General features: G+C 38.7%; 1 protein-coding gene across 1 annotated transcript; it reads left to right on the top strand.

Moving 5' to 3' along the window:
• Positions 1-8,018: 8,018 nt before the first annotated feature.
• On the top strand, positions 8,019-12,716 carry LOC128702391 (uncharacterized). The gene is made up of 3 exons (XM_053796638.2): positions 8,019-8,665; positions 10,321-10,544; positions 11,678-12,716. Exons 1-3 carry the CDS (start codon positions 8,645-8,647, stop codon positions 11,688-11,690), a joined length of 258 nt encoding a protein of 85 aa, XP_053652613.2. The 5' UTR covers positions 8,019-8,644; the 3' UTR covers positions 11,691-12,716.
• The last annotated feature ends 346 nt before the right edge of the window (positions 12,717-13,062 follow it).

The following is a 13,062-nucleotide window of genomic DNA, read 5'->3' as shown; positions in this document are numbered from 1 at the left end:
CATTATACAGAATATTTTATCATTTTCACACACACACACAATATATATATACATGTATATATATATATATATATATATATATATATATATATATATATATATATATATATATATATATATATATATATATATATATATATATATATATGTATATATATATATATATATATATATATATATATATATATATATATATATATTTATATATATATATATATATATATATATATATATATATATATATATATATATATATATATATATATATATATAGGGAAGTACCACCTCTATAGCTGGAATGGGGACCCTCATCCTCAGAAAAGACAATAAACGTACCTCAGGGAAAACTCAAGGTTCTCCCCGGAGCTGTTTGAATATATAAATATATATATATATATATATATATATATATATATATATATATATATATATATATATATATATATATATATATATATATATATTACATAATATAATATGGTACAGACAGAAGATTTAAGAGATACATTGTTGATATAAAGGTGGCATATAAGGTACATGTTGTTACGTGTACTTCAGCGATTATAAGGCGAAAATCTCATCCAGCTCCTCAGAGCTGGGGCGTGTGCCCAAAATACAGCAGGCATTACCCCTTTGAACAGCCGCACTGACCTCAGTATGCTGAGGTCAGTGGTCACCTGCGGTCATACCTGCCTAAGCTCTTGGGAGTTAGCGTGGGCTGTTACCAAGCACCATGGCTTGTTGTAGTGTTTTAGAATCTCAGGTTCAAGTGTTGAAGAAGGAGATTCTATTTCTTCAGGATGAAAATAGGAGGCTGAAGCTTCGCATAGATGAGTTTGGGAGCGAGTGTGAGAAGGATTTAGCTGGTAAGGAAGGAATGGTCGCCAGCAGCGATAGTGGCAGCCGCTCTAATTGGCAAGTGGTTCACAGTTCAGGAAGAAGAAAGATAAGGCGAGTTAATAGAGAAGATGTGAAGGTAGGAAATCAATTCTCTGTTCTCCAAGACGAGTGTACTTCAGTGGTTAGTGAGGTTGAAGGTACCACTGATTCCCCTGCTAATCAAGGTAAGAATATTTTAATAGTATGCGATTCTCAGGTAAGAAATATGGACCGTGCATTTTGTAACAGAAACAGAAAGGTCAGAGAGTGTACCTTCCTGGAGCTGGTGTTGGTGACATAGTCAGCAGGTTAGATAATATTATGGCAGGTAATGGAAACAAGCCCATTATCTTAGTGCTGGGGGTAATGACACTGGGAAGGGCAGGAGAGAGGAGCTGCTGGATAAGTACAGGTCAGCCATAGAAGTAGTTAGGTCTAAGGGAGGGATCCCAGTCATATGTAGCATCTTGCCTAGAAAGGGAGTGGGCAATGAATGGATGTCTAGGGCAATTGGTATAAATTGCTGGCTAGACAGGTACTGCAAGGAACTTGCAATCCCATTCATTGATAACTGGGACCTATTCTTTGGCAAACGTGATATGTTTGCAAGGGATGGGGTTCATCTCTCTTGGGATGGAGTGGTTGCATTAGCCAATTCAGTTGAGAGGGTAATTGATGACTTGTCTAGGAATTTAAACTGATAGATTATAGAGGTATGGGTGTTTGTGGGAAGCAATCAGGCTGCAGCATTAGGGTTAAAAACAGCAGTTATTACCGGGATACCTCAGGGATATGTTTAAAAGCCAATATTCAAAATAAAGTTGCTAGTAATGGCAAATCAATTGATCAACAAGCAAAGAGGGATAGTAGAGGGCAACGAGTGACTAGCTCCCTTAAGGTTTACTATACAAATAGTAGGAGTCTAAGAAATAAGATAGATGAGCTAAGATTACTTGTAAGTGTAGGTAATATAGATATTATTGGTATAACAGAGACCTGGTTCAACCTGAAAGATAAAGAAATGCCTTCTGAATGCAACATACAGGGTTATAAACTATTCCACACTGATAGGGTCAACAGGAAGGGCGGTGGTGTGGCGATGTCAAGAGAAAATTTAAATTATTGTCTTAGACATGATATATGATTAGAAACATCGAACACAGAATCTGTTTGGCTACAGTTTCTCGAGGGACATGGCAAATTAATTTTGGGTGTGATTTATAGGCCCCCAAACCTTGATAGGGAGGGCAGTAAGCTGTTATGGGACGAAATTCATAAGGCATCTAGATATGAAAATGTTGTGATAATGGGAGATTTTAACTTTAGACAAATTAATTGGAACAATATGACAGGAAATCTTGAGTCTAGTGACTTTCTTCATACGGTTCAGGATTGCTTTTTAGAACAGGTTGTGACAGAACCAACTAGAGGAAACAATCTGCTTGACTTGGTTCTTGCCAACAAAGATTCACTAATTAATAATCTTGAGGTTAATGATGAGCTTGGGGAAAGTGATCACAAATCACTTAGTTTTAATATATCATGGAATTACCCAGATAACTGCAATCAAATCTGTCTCAGATTTTCGTTTGGCCGACTTCATGGGACTGAAAAATTACCTGGGTGGGCTAAATTGGGATGCCCTGACTATGGGTCAGGTAGGTGATCTTGGTTGCCAATATGACGTTTTTCAGAGCATAGTTCTAGCTGCCCAGACAACTTTTGTTCCGAGAAGGGAAATTAGATCTAACAAAAATGATCCCAAATGGATGAACAATAGATTAAAACGTCTCATTGGTCAAAAGAGAGGCATATATAGGCGTATCAAAAGAGGGGATGGGCAGTTAAGAAATCAATATATTCAATTAAAGAAAGAAATAAAGAAAGGAATAAGAAAAGCAAAAAGGGATTATGAGGCTAAGGTCGCAAGGGATTCAAAGACTAATCCAAAAGGGTTCTTTCAGGTATACAGAAGTAAGATTAGGGACAAGATTGGCCCACTTAAGAGTAACTCTGGTCAGATCATTGACAGTGATAAGGATATGTGTAAAATTCTAAATACCTACTTCCTCAGTTTTCACCCAGGAAAATACTAGCGATATTCCTGAAATAATAGATTATGTAAGAACAGGATGATGATAAACTATGTACGATTGTGGTAACTAGTGACATGGTCCTCAGACAAACAGAGAAACTAAAACCTAACAAATCCCCAGGTCCTGATGAACTGTTTGCAAGGGTGTTAAAGGAATGCAAAGAGGAACTTAGCATACCTTTGGCTAATCTTTTTAACATATCACTACAAAGTGGCATAGTGCCTGATAAGTGGAAAATGGCAAATGTAATACCTATTTACAAGGCAGGTGACAGGTCCTTGGCTTCGAACTATAGACCAATAAGCCTTACCTCCATAGTGGGAAAATTTATGGAATCAATAATTGCCGAAGCAATTCGTAGCCATCTTGACAGGCACAGATTGATTAAAGAATCTCAACACGGTTTTACAAAGGGGCGTTCCTGTCTTACGAATTTACTAACTTTTTTCACTAAGGTGTTTGAGGAGGTAGATCATGGTAATGAATATGATATTGTGTATATGGACTTCAGTAAGGGTTTCGATAGAGTTCCACATCAGAGGCTGTTGAGGAAACTTAAGGCACACGGAATAGGAGGAGAAATTTTTTCCTGGGTAGAGGCATGGCTGACAAATAGACAGCAGAGAGTTTGCATAAATGGGGAGAAATCAGAATGGGGGCACGTCACTAGTGGTGTTCCTCAGGGGTTAGTGTTGGGCCGGTTGTTGTTAACAATTTACATAAACGACATAGATGAGGGAATAAATAGCGACATAAGCAAAAATAGGCCGTCCAATTCTTTCTAATGAGGGCACTAGAGCACTCCAGGATGATTTGAATAGACTGATGCAATGGTCGGAGAAGTGGCAGATGCAGTTTAATATTGACAAATGCAAAGTTCTAAATGTTGGACAGGTAAATAACCATGCCGCATACAAACTAAACATTGTAGATCTTAATACTACTGATTGCGAAAAGGATTTAGGAGTTCTGGTTAGCAGTAATCTAAAACCAAGACAACAGTGCATTAGTGTTCGCAATAAAGCTAACAGAATTCTTGGCTTCATATCTAGAAGTATAAATAATAGAAGTCTTCAGGTTATTTTTCAACTCCATATATCCTTGGTTAGGCCTCATTCAGACTATGCTGCTCAGTTCTGGTCACCGTATTACAGAATGGATATAAATGCTCTGGAAAACGTACAGAGGAGGATGACAAAGATGATCCCATGTATCAGAAATCTTCCCTATGAGGATAAACTGAGGGCCCTGAATCTGCACTCTCTCGAAAGGCGTAGAATTAGGGGAGATATGAACGAGGTGTATAAATGGAAAACAGGAATAAATAAAGGGGATGTAAATAGCGTTTTGAAAATTTCCAGCCAAGACAGGACTCGCATCAATGGTTTCAAGTTGGAAAAATTCAGATTCAGAAAGGATATAGGAAAGCACTGGTTTGGTAATTGAGTTGGGGATGAGTGGAACAAACTCCCGAGTACAGTTATTCAGGCTAAAACGTTGTATAGTTTTAAAAATAGGTTAGATAAATACATGAGTGGGTGTGGGTGGGTGTGAGTTGGACCTGACTAGCTTGTGCTGCTGGGTCTGGTGCAGTGCTCCATCCTTGAGTGGAGATGATCAGACTGGGTGGGCCATTGGGCTAATCCGGGGGGGGGTCATTGGTCTAATCCGGGGGGGACATGGGCCTGCTCTGCATGGGTCAGTAGGCCTGTTGCAGTGTTCCTTCTTTCTTATGTTCTTATATATATACACCGGGGTGGACGCACCTGCCCAGACTCTCTTCTTTCTGCAACACTGCAAACACCTGGAAAGTCTTTGCTGCAACACGAAAGGCCTAGACTCTAGGGGGAGTTGAATAACTCTAGGCCCTAGAGTTATTCAACTCCCCCTGTGGTTTTGCATCTTGTATCGCTTGTCCGCGACAATTGCCATACATACACAATTTTTCTCAAAAATTATTTATTCTAACCTCAGAAGATAGGTGCCAGCTCCTGGGTCACTTGGATGGTTCTTAAAGGTGGGATTCAAACAAGTAGTTATCGAAGGTCAACCCAAACTAATTAAAGATTGTTAAAAATGCTGCAAAGTAGATTTTACTGTGTACAGTCTTGGGGTGAAGTTGAACCTGCCAGTAACAGGAGAAAAAAAAAAGCTATAGTCAGCATCACAGCAAACAGATCGCTAGACGAACACAAACTATGTAACCCTGGCAGCACATATGCCCCGGAGACTCGCAAATCTCAGAACAATCAGGACTTTAGACAAAGAATCCTCCAAGACACTACAAGGTCCCCTAGAATATACACTTAAAACTAAAACGCAAAAGGTCCAAAGGTTTGCCAGGCGTTTAAAAGAACTGACTTACCTCTCAAACGGCCCAACGGAATAAAACCACACAAGCTTATCAGCTCGCAGCTAAAGTACTGGGGTTGACTGTTTTTTTTGACGTGCCGTCGGGTTGTGTTGCATGTCGTGTGTTGCAAGAATGACAAAAGTGTATAAAATTATAAGAGGATCTGACTGTAAAAATCGACCAACTGTTCAAGTTGGGGATAATATGGACAATGGCCACAGGTGGAAACAGACGCAAATGAGAGCCACATGAACATTATGTTTATTTTATTATCATTGTGATAGTAACGATATGTCCCGAGACCAGAGTCAAATAAATATCAAGGCAGATAAAGTATGTGGGGTGAATGTAAGGGGTTAGGAGCAGTTTCGGCCCTAACACACACAGCTAAGTAAGTACGCCATCACATACACCCAGATTCACATTATAGGCAACGGCCCATACTGTTGACAAATGTAAAAATAACTTTCAGTAACTAAAAAACAAATTATAGGAAAATATACATGTTATATGTGAAGAGGAATAATATTGTGAATTAATATATCAGTCTGGCAATTATTATTATATTATGATTATTATTCCATGCAGAAGCGTTAAACCTGCAAAAGGCAATACAGCACCTGTAAAATGAAAGGCAATCAGATTCGATTAGAGCAAGATAAAGGGTAGCTCCAATACACTAGGATCAGGAGTCTCTTAACTGCCATCAGGTTCCCTTGAAGGAGGAAGCTAGGATAAACAAGACAGGTGATCAAATGTTAGCAGAATTATCCATTCTGTAAATGTGTTCACAAGTACTTTGAATGCAATACGGCGGCAGCAGAGCTTCAACCAACTTTTCCTAGGTTCAATTCAGCCTAGCCGCTGCAAACAAAAAAAATTATTTAATTTTCATTTATATGCCGTGGCTGGAACGAATCACAAATGATCCGCACTCAGTCAAGGAGACAATGATGGTCCTCTCTGTCTGGACTGTTGTCAAGTCACAGCTGTGACTTTTTTTTCACCTGTGACGCAGCTTCCACAGCAGAAGCGCACTCCTGATAATATTGCTGCTGCTTTTTCTACTCTTCCTGCTATCACTGGTGCTGTTTTTGATGTTGGTGCTCCTGGCTGGCAAAATTCTCGCTTCACACGCGGAGGGCCCGGATTCGATTCCTGGCAGGATGGAAACATTTCGACGCTTTTCCTTACACCTGTTCTGTTCACCTAGCAGCAAGTAGATACCTGGGTATTAGTCTACTGGTGTGGGTCGCACCCTGGGGAAAAAGATTGAGGGTCCTAATGGAAATAAGACAGTCCTCGATGACACACTGCCTTTCTTGAGTTATCCTGGGTGGCTAACCCTGCGGGGTTAAAAATCCGAACGAAATCTTATCTTACTACCACCAGCTGATTTTGTTGCTGATGCTTTACCGCTGCGCTTACTTCTGATGTTCTGCTGCTGCTGCTTTGCTTATGTTCCTGCTATTTCTGTTGCTGCTGCTTTATTACTGTTGTTTCAAATGCTATTATTACTGTTACTTCAGTTGATGCTATTTCAACTGCTGATGTTCTATTTTCTGACCTCTGCTTCGGCTCCTACAGTTTTTCTCTGCTGGTGTTGCTGTTGTTCATTTTCTCTGCTGCTTTTCCGTTATTGATGTTTCCCTGGCTGTTATTGCCCCTGTTGTTGCCACTACTCATGTTGCTGTTTCTTTGCGTCTACATCCATTGCTACTGTTACTGACACCAAGGCTTTTCACTGTTGTTTCTGTAGCTGATGTTTATCTCAGGGTATATTTCTCTCTTCAAAACACAGAGCAGCATTACACGCAACGGATTGAACACATTATTATTTTTATTATATATTATATTATTATTATTATTATATATTATTATTATTAGGAAGACGAGGGTAGCTTAATATCCTTGAATAAAGAGCCGCTGACTAGCAACAAGGCACCCATCTGTACTTAAATAACATAGGTGGAGCGGAAATGAGGTTTGAATAAACAAAAATACCCAAAGGTCAACCAAACAGTGAATGATCTCAGTACTACAGCAGGATTCCCAACCTCATGAAGGAAGTATTATCTGATGTCCTCTATATATACAACAGCCTGAGTTACGAAGTATCTCCATATTTTCCTGTACAGTGCAACTACCTCAGAAAACACAAGACACCAGTTAATTGCTGTACCGAGTATGTGCATGTTGAATTTCACCAAATGCGTTCTTCAGGTCAGAAATTCAAATTCAAATTCAAATTCAAAGTTTATTCTCTATAAGGATTACAATGCTGAGTTTACAGAAATTTGGTTATTGTTTGGTTTACATGTAGTAAAATTGTGATTACAGAGTGTACCACTAGAACGCTTAGCATGGCTAGGCATTTCGGGCATACTTAGTTTTATTCTTAATTGTAAAATATTACAAATTATGAGGTAAGTTGGTATTATGGCTAAGTGACTAAATACTAGTTTATGAGTTTAGCAATGTGAATGCTTTTGTTTTGGCACAGTATATAGTTTCAGTATTGGAGTATCACAGGATTCAATATTTTAAGACTGAGATTAATATTTCTGTTTATGGTCAAATGAGTGAGCGAGTGTAAGTGTGAACCACCAGGTGGTATTCGTGTAGTTAGTTGACAGGGTGTATCAGGGAGATAAGATGTTTTCTAATGGTAATTTTGAAGGTGATGAATGTGTCTGCAGTTCTAGAGTTCTCAGGTAGGGTATTCCAGATTTTAGGGCCTTTGACATACATTGAATTTTTGTAAAGGTTTAGTCGGACACGGGGAATGTCGTAGAGATGTTTGTGTCTGGTGTTATGCCTGTGGGTTCTGTCACAACTATCAAGAAAGCGTTTTAGGTCAAGGTTGATATTAGAGTTTAAGGCCCTGTAGATATAGATTGCACAGTAGTAAGTGTGAATGTACTGAACTGGGAGTAAGTTTAGATCTTTGAAGAGTGGGGGGGTGTGCTGCCAGGGATGGGATTTAGTGATTATTCTTACTGCAGCTTTTTGTTGGGTTATTATTGGCTTTAGGTGTGTTGCTGCAGTTGATCCCCAAGCACAAATAGCATAGGTGAGGTATGGATAAATAAGTGAGTGGTATAGTGTGAGAAGGGCATTTTGCGGCACGTAGTATCGTATCTTGGAGAGGATCCCAACCGGTAGCAATGGTAGCGATAGTTACCTGGCAATATAACGACGGCGCATAGAGGAGGGTAACGTGACAGAGCAAGCAACTGGATATAAATATTGAAGGGAGACGCAGACAAGCATCAGTTGCTGGAACTGACACCGAGGAAAGTCAACTGCAGTCACCATGAACTATCTCAAAGCCCTGGTAAGTACTCCTTTTACTGTTGTTGGTGTTGGCACTGTTACTGCTGTAGGTGCCAGTGTTTGTGCTAGTGCTGACGTGTGTTGGTGGTGGCACTAGTAATGGTGTCATTGTTAATGTATAATACCGTATCAGCTGTCGTATTGGCGCCAGTGTTAATGTAAACACTACTAATGATGGAGCTAGTATTAGTGCCGTTGCTTTGGTATTGATGCTGATGCAATTGTTGGTTATGGTGTACCAACAGTGCACCAGTACCAACCGTGATGATGCTGGTGTTGCTTTAGTTACTATTAATGGTACTGATACCTGTGCTGGTGCTGGTATAGTGCTGGTGTCAATGTTGGTGTGGTTGTTAATGTTGGTGTCAAAGTTGGTGTGGCTGCTAGTGCTGGTACCAGTGTTGGTGTGGTTGTTAGTGCTAGTGTTGGTGTGGATGCTAGTGATTACCAGTGTTGGAGTGGTTGTTAGTGCTGGTACCAGTGTTGGAGTGGATATTGGTAGGGCTGGCCCCAGTTCTGGTGCAAGTGTTGTTTTTGGTACTAGTGTCAGTACTGGTAGGGTACCAGTGCTGGTGCAATAATACTAATGTTGGTAATGACAATAGTGTTGGTGTTGGTACTAGCGCTAATGCTAACATTAGTGTTGGTGCTGGTACTAGTGTTAGTACTAGTGTTAGTGCTAGCATTAATGTTGGTGCTGGTACTAGTGTTAGTGCTGTACTAGTGTTAGTGCTAGCATTAATGTTGGTGCTGGTACTAGTGTTAGTGCTGTACTAGTGTTAGTACTAGTGTTAGTGCTAGCATTAATGTTGGTGCTGGTACTAGTACTAGTGCTGGTGTTGGTGCTGGTACCAGAGTTGGTGCTGGTACTAGTGTTAGTGCTGGTATTAGTGTTAGCGCAGGTACTGGCGTTAGTACTGGTACCAGTATTAGTGCTAGTACCAGTTAGTGCTAGTATCAGTTAGTGCTGGTACCAGTGTTAGTGCTGGTACCAGTGTTATTGCTGGTACCAGTGTTAGTGTTATTACTAGTGTTAGTGCTAGTACCAGTACTAGTGTTAGTGCTAGTACCAGTGTTAGTGCTAGTACCAGTGTTAGTGCTGGTACTAGTGTTAGTGCTGGTACCAGTGTTAGTGCTAGTACCAGTGTTAGTGCTGGTACCAGTGTTAGTGCTGGTACTAGTGCTAGTGCTGGTACCAGTGTTAGTGCTAGTACTAGTGTTAGTACTGGTACCAGTGTTAGTGTTATTACTAGTGTTAGTGCTAGTACCAGTACTAGTGCTAGTGCTGGTACCAGTGTTAGTGCTGGTACTAGTGTTAGTGCTGGTACCAGTGTTAGTGCTAGTACCAGTGTTAGTGCTGGTACCAGTGTTAGTGCTAGTACCAGTGTTAGTGCTGGTACTAGTGTTAGAGCATAAATTTAAAACTAAGAATTCAGATTTTTTTACCTATATATTTTAAAAGTTTCTGTGATGGCGCCTGTTCATCTAATATTTTACTTGTGGGAAACTCTGATTCACAAGTCTGAGTTGCTACGAATACTTCGACGAATCAAAATAAAATATACAACTGAAGAATGGCATTATCAACAGCACTCTGTTAAATTAAGACGTATGACCTATGACCTCTTCCTCCTTATGTGTGTCTTCCCTTCTCAGGTGATTTTTGTGGTCGTTATGGCTGCGGTGTGTGGAGCCATGGCTGACGCGGAGCCCGAGGCTGAGCCCAGCCACGGCCGTGGAATAGGTGGTGGCAGATATGGCGGTGGTTTCGGTGGTGGTTTCGGTGGTGTTGGTTTCGGTGGTGGTGGATTCGGTGGTGGTGGATTCGGACATGGTGGTGGTGGATTCGGACATGGTGGCAGAGGTCGTGGACATGGCAGGTAAGTTAAAAGACGAGTTAAATTCTTAATGGAACATCGTTTGTATTTGACCAAAAGAAAAAAAATGTAAAGGATTCCATAATTATTGCTAAGGGTTACAAGAAAAACTTGCTCATTCTATAATTTGGAATGGCTTAAATAAGATGTCTTAGGTCTCGAGATACTCCCCAGATAGGGAGCCAAGGCCGGGTCACCACTACTTGGAAAAGACCCGGGCCGGGAGAGTACTGGCGTACAAGAAGAAAAAAAAAAAGATGTCATTCATGAAGAACGAGATTACATCACCTATGAGCACGACACATGTGCAACAGTTGGGTATATATTGTTGAAACGCTTTCCCTGCACAGTAGGCTTCATTAGTCTAGTACAGAGACAGCAGGTGTAAGAGTGAAATGAAGATGTAATGATTCTATCAACCTCGGAGAAATATTATTTGAGGTGGTCGGTCCCTCAGCCTGGCTGAGGGACGGACTACTAATATATATATATATATATATATATATATATATATATATATATATATATATATATATATATATATATATATATATATAAAATGTCGTGCCGAATAGGCAGAACTTGCGATCTTGGCTTGAATAGCAACGCTCATCTTGCCATATTAGGACAAGTGAAAATTTGTGTATGCAATAATTTCACCAAAATCATTCTAAACATAACGAAAAAAATATATTTCATTGTGTTTGTTTAGTATTAAATTATTGTAAACGTATTTAAAATATATTTAGTTGGGTTAGGCTAAAATAAATTGTTCTTCTCAAAATAAGGTTAGGTAAGTTTTCTAAGATTCTTTTGGTGCAAAATTAAAAATTTTTACATTAACATTAATGAAAAAAATATATCTTTAAACGTATAAGAGAAAATTTCATAAAGGAATTAATTTTAAATGAGTTCTTGCTAATTGACCAGTTTTACGTATTCGGCACGTCATATATATATATATATATATATATATATATATATATATATATATATATATATATATATATATATATATATATATATATATATATTATATATATATATATATATATATATATATATATATATATATATATATATATATATATATGTGGTCACAATAACTAATATTTACAACATGACGGATTTTTCAGTTATGGCAAGTAGAGAAATGAAAGATGGCTGGACGAACACCTGAAAGACACCTGCGATACGAACGACCACAACAAGCGTCATCAACGGACGTCATTCTTGATGGACAATGTTTAAAATTTTTCACAAAAGTAATGTTTGACCAACAGTTCATCATAAATAAATTAACCAAGAAATTTGCCTGTAAAATAGCTTGTTTTTCTTTGTTCTTTGCAACTATTTGCATTATTAAGTGTCTCAAAAATTAGTAACGAAGCCCAACAATAAAAGCGGATAAAATCAAGTGTATTAATGTAAGGCTGAATAATACTGAATTTTAACGTCCATTAAGCATAAAACTGTCTACTTATTTAATACAAACAAAACATGACACACAAGCCCCTCTAAACAACAGGTGTGTCTCGTTGGCAAGTGTTATGTAAATTTTAGAATAAGTCATCAGAAAAACAATGGAAAACACACATGGAGAGTAAAATAATGATAAATAGCCAACGGTTCGGTTTTCAATCAACACATGGGCGCTGTGACCCTTGTGGGTTTAGCGCTCAATTATGATTATAATTATAATAGTCAACACATTTCTGTACATCAAATTTATTAATCTAGTACGAGTCACAAATTAGCTACGACAAAAATGGACGGGCAGAATACATCAACTTACCACTCATGAAAGCTGTCGATGGAGTTCTTCGTGATATGGTTATCTGGAAACTACAAAACATTGAAATAATGTTGTACAATAATAACGACGTATAAAATATTTATAAGATTTGATAGGTCGATAGTGTGTAGTTTTTCTAGTCAGGAAACTGATACACTAGAGGGAGGTTAGTGTTGCTGGCATATCACAGAAACCCAATGACTGGTCTAAGTGAAAGTCACGGCAGTTGTGGTGCTAGAGCATAGTATTTAAAAACTATACAATTAAAAGCCTAAATAAACTTATTTTTTTGTAAGTGTTGCAGGATATGAGATGAAAATTAATAATATACTAAAGGAAATTGTGTAAAAGATGCTCTGCTGATTTAAGAGGACATGTCGTTGGGTTTAGCGTTTGATCGTGATATCCCAAATTCCGTTATATGGGATATGAATCAACGGTTTAGAAAGTCGACACGTTGATTAATAAGACACTTATGCAACATTTGGGTATCTTTATTCTAGAAACGTTTCGCCACCCAGTGGCTTCTTCAGTCCAATTATTTACCAACTTGTTGGCTTTCTAAACTGTTTATTAACATCATGTCAGACAGCAACATCTTGGGAGCTTGAAGCAGGGATTTCTTCAAACGTTTCTAACCTATAGGTACGACCTACTGTACTTCCACTAGTGGTTTTGTCCACTGGTGACTCCGCCTACCACTGCTCCACCTCATCTGTTATCAGT

The sequence above is a fragment of the Cherax quadricarinatus genome, chromosome 37 (genome assembly GCF_038502225.1).
Source record: "Cherax quadricarinatus isolate ZL_2023a chromosome 37, ASM3850222v1, whole genome shotgun sequence".
Lineage (NCBI taxonomy): Eukaryota > Metazoa > Arthropoda > Malacostraca > Decapoda > Parastacidae > Cherax > Cherax quadricarinatus.
This window is presented reverse-complemented; position numbering and strand designations above follow the sequence as displayed.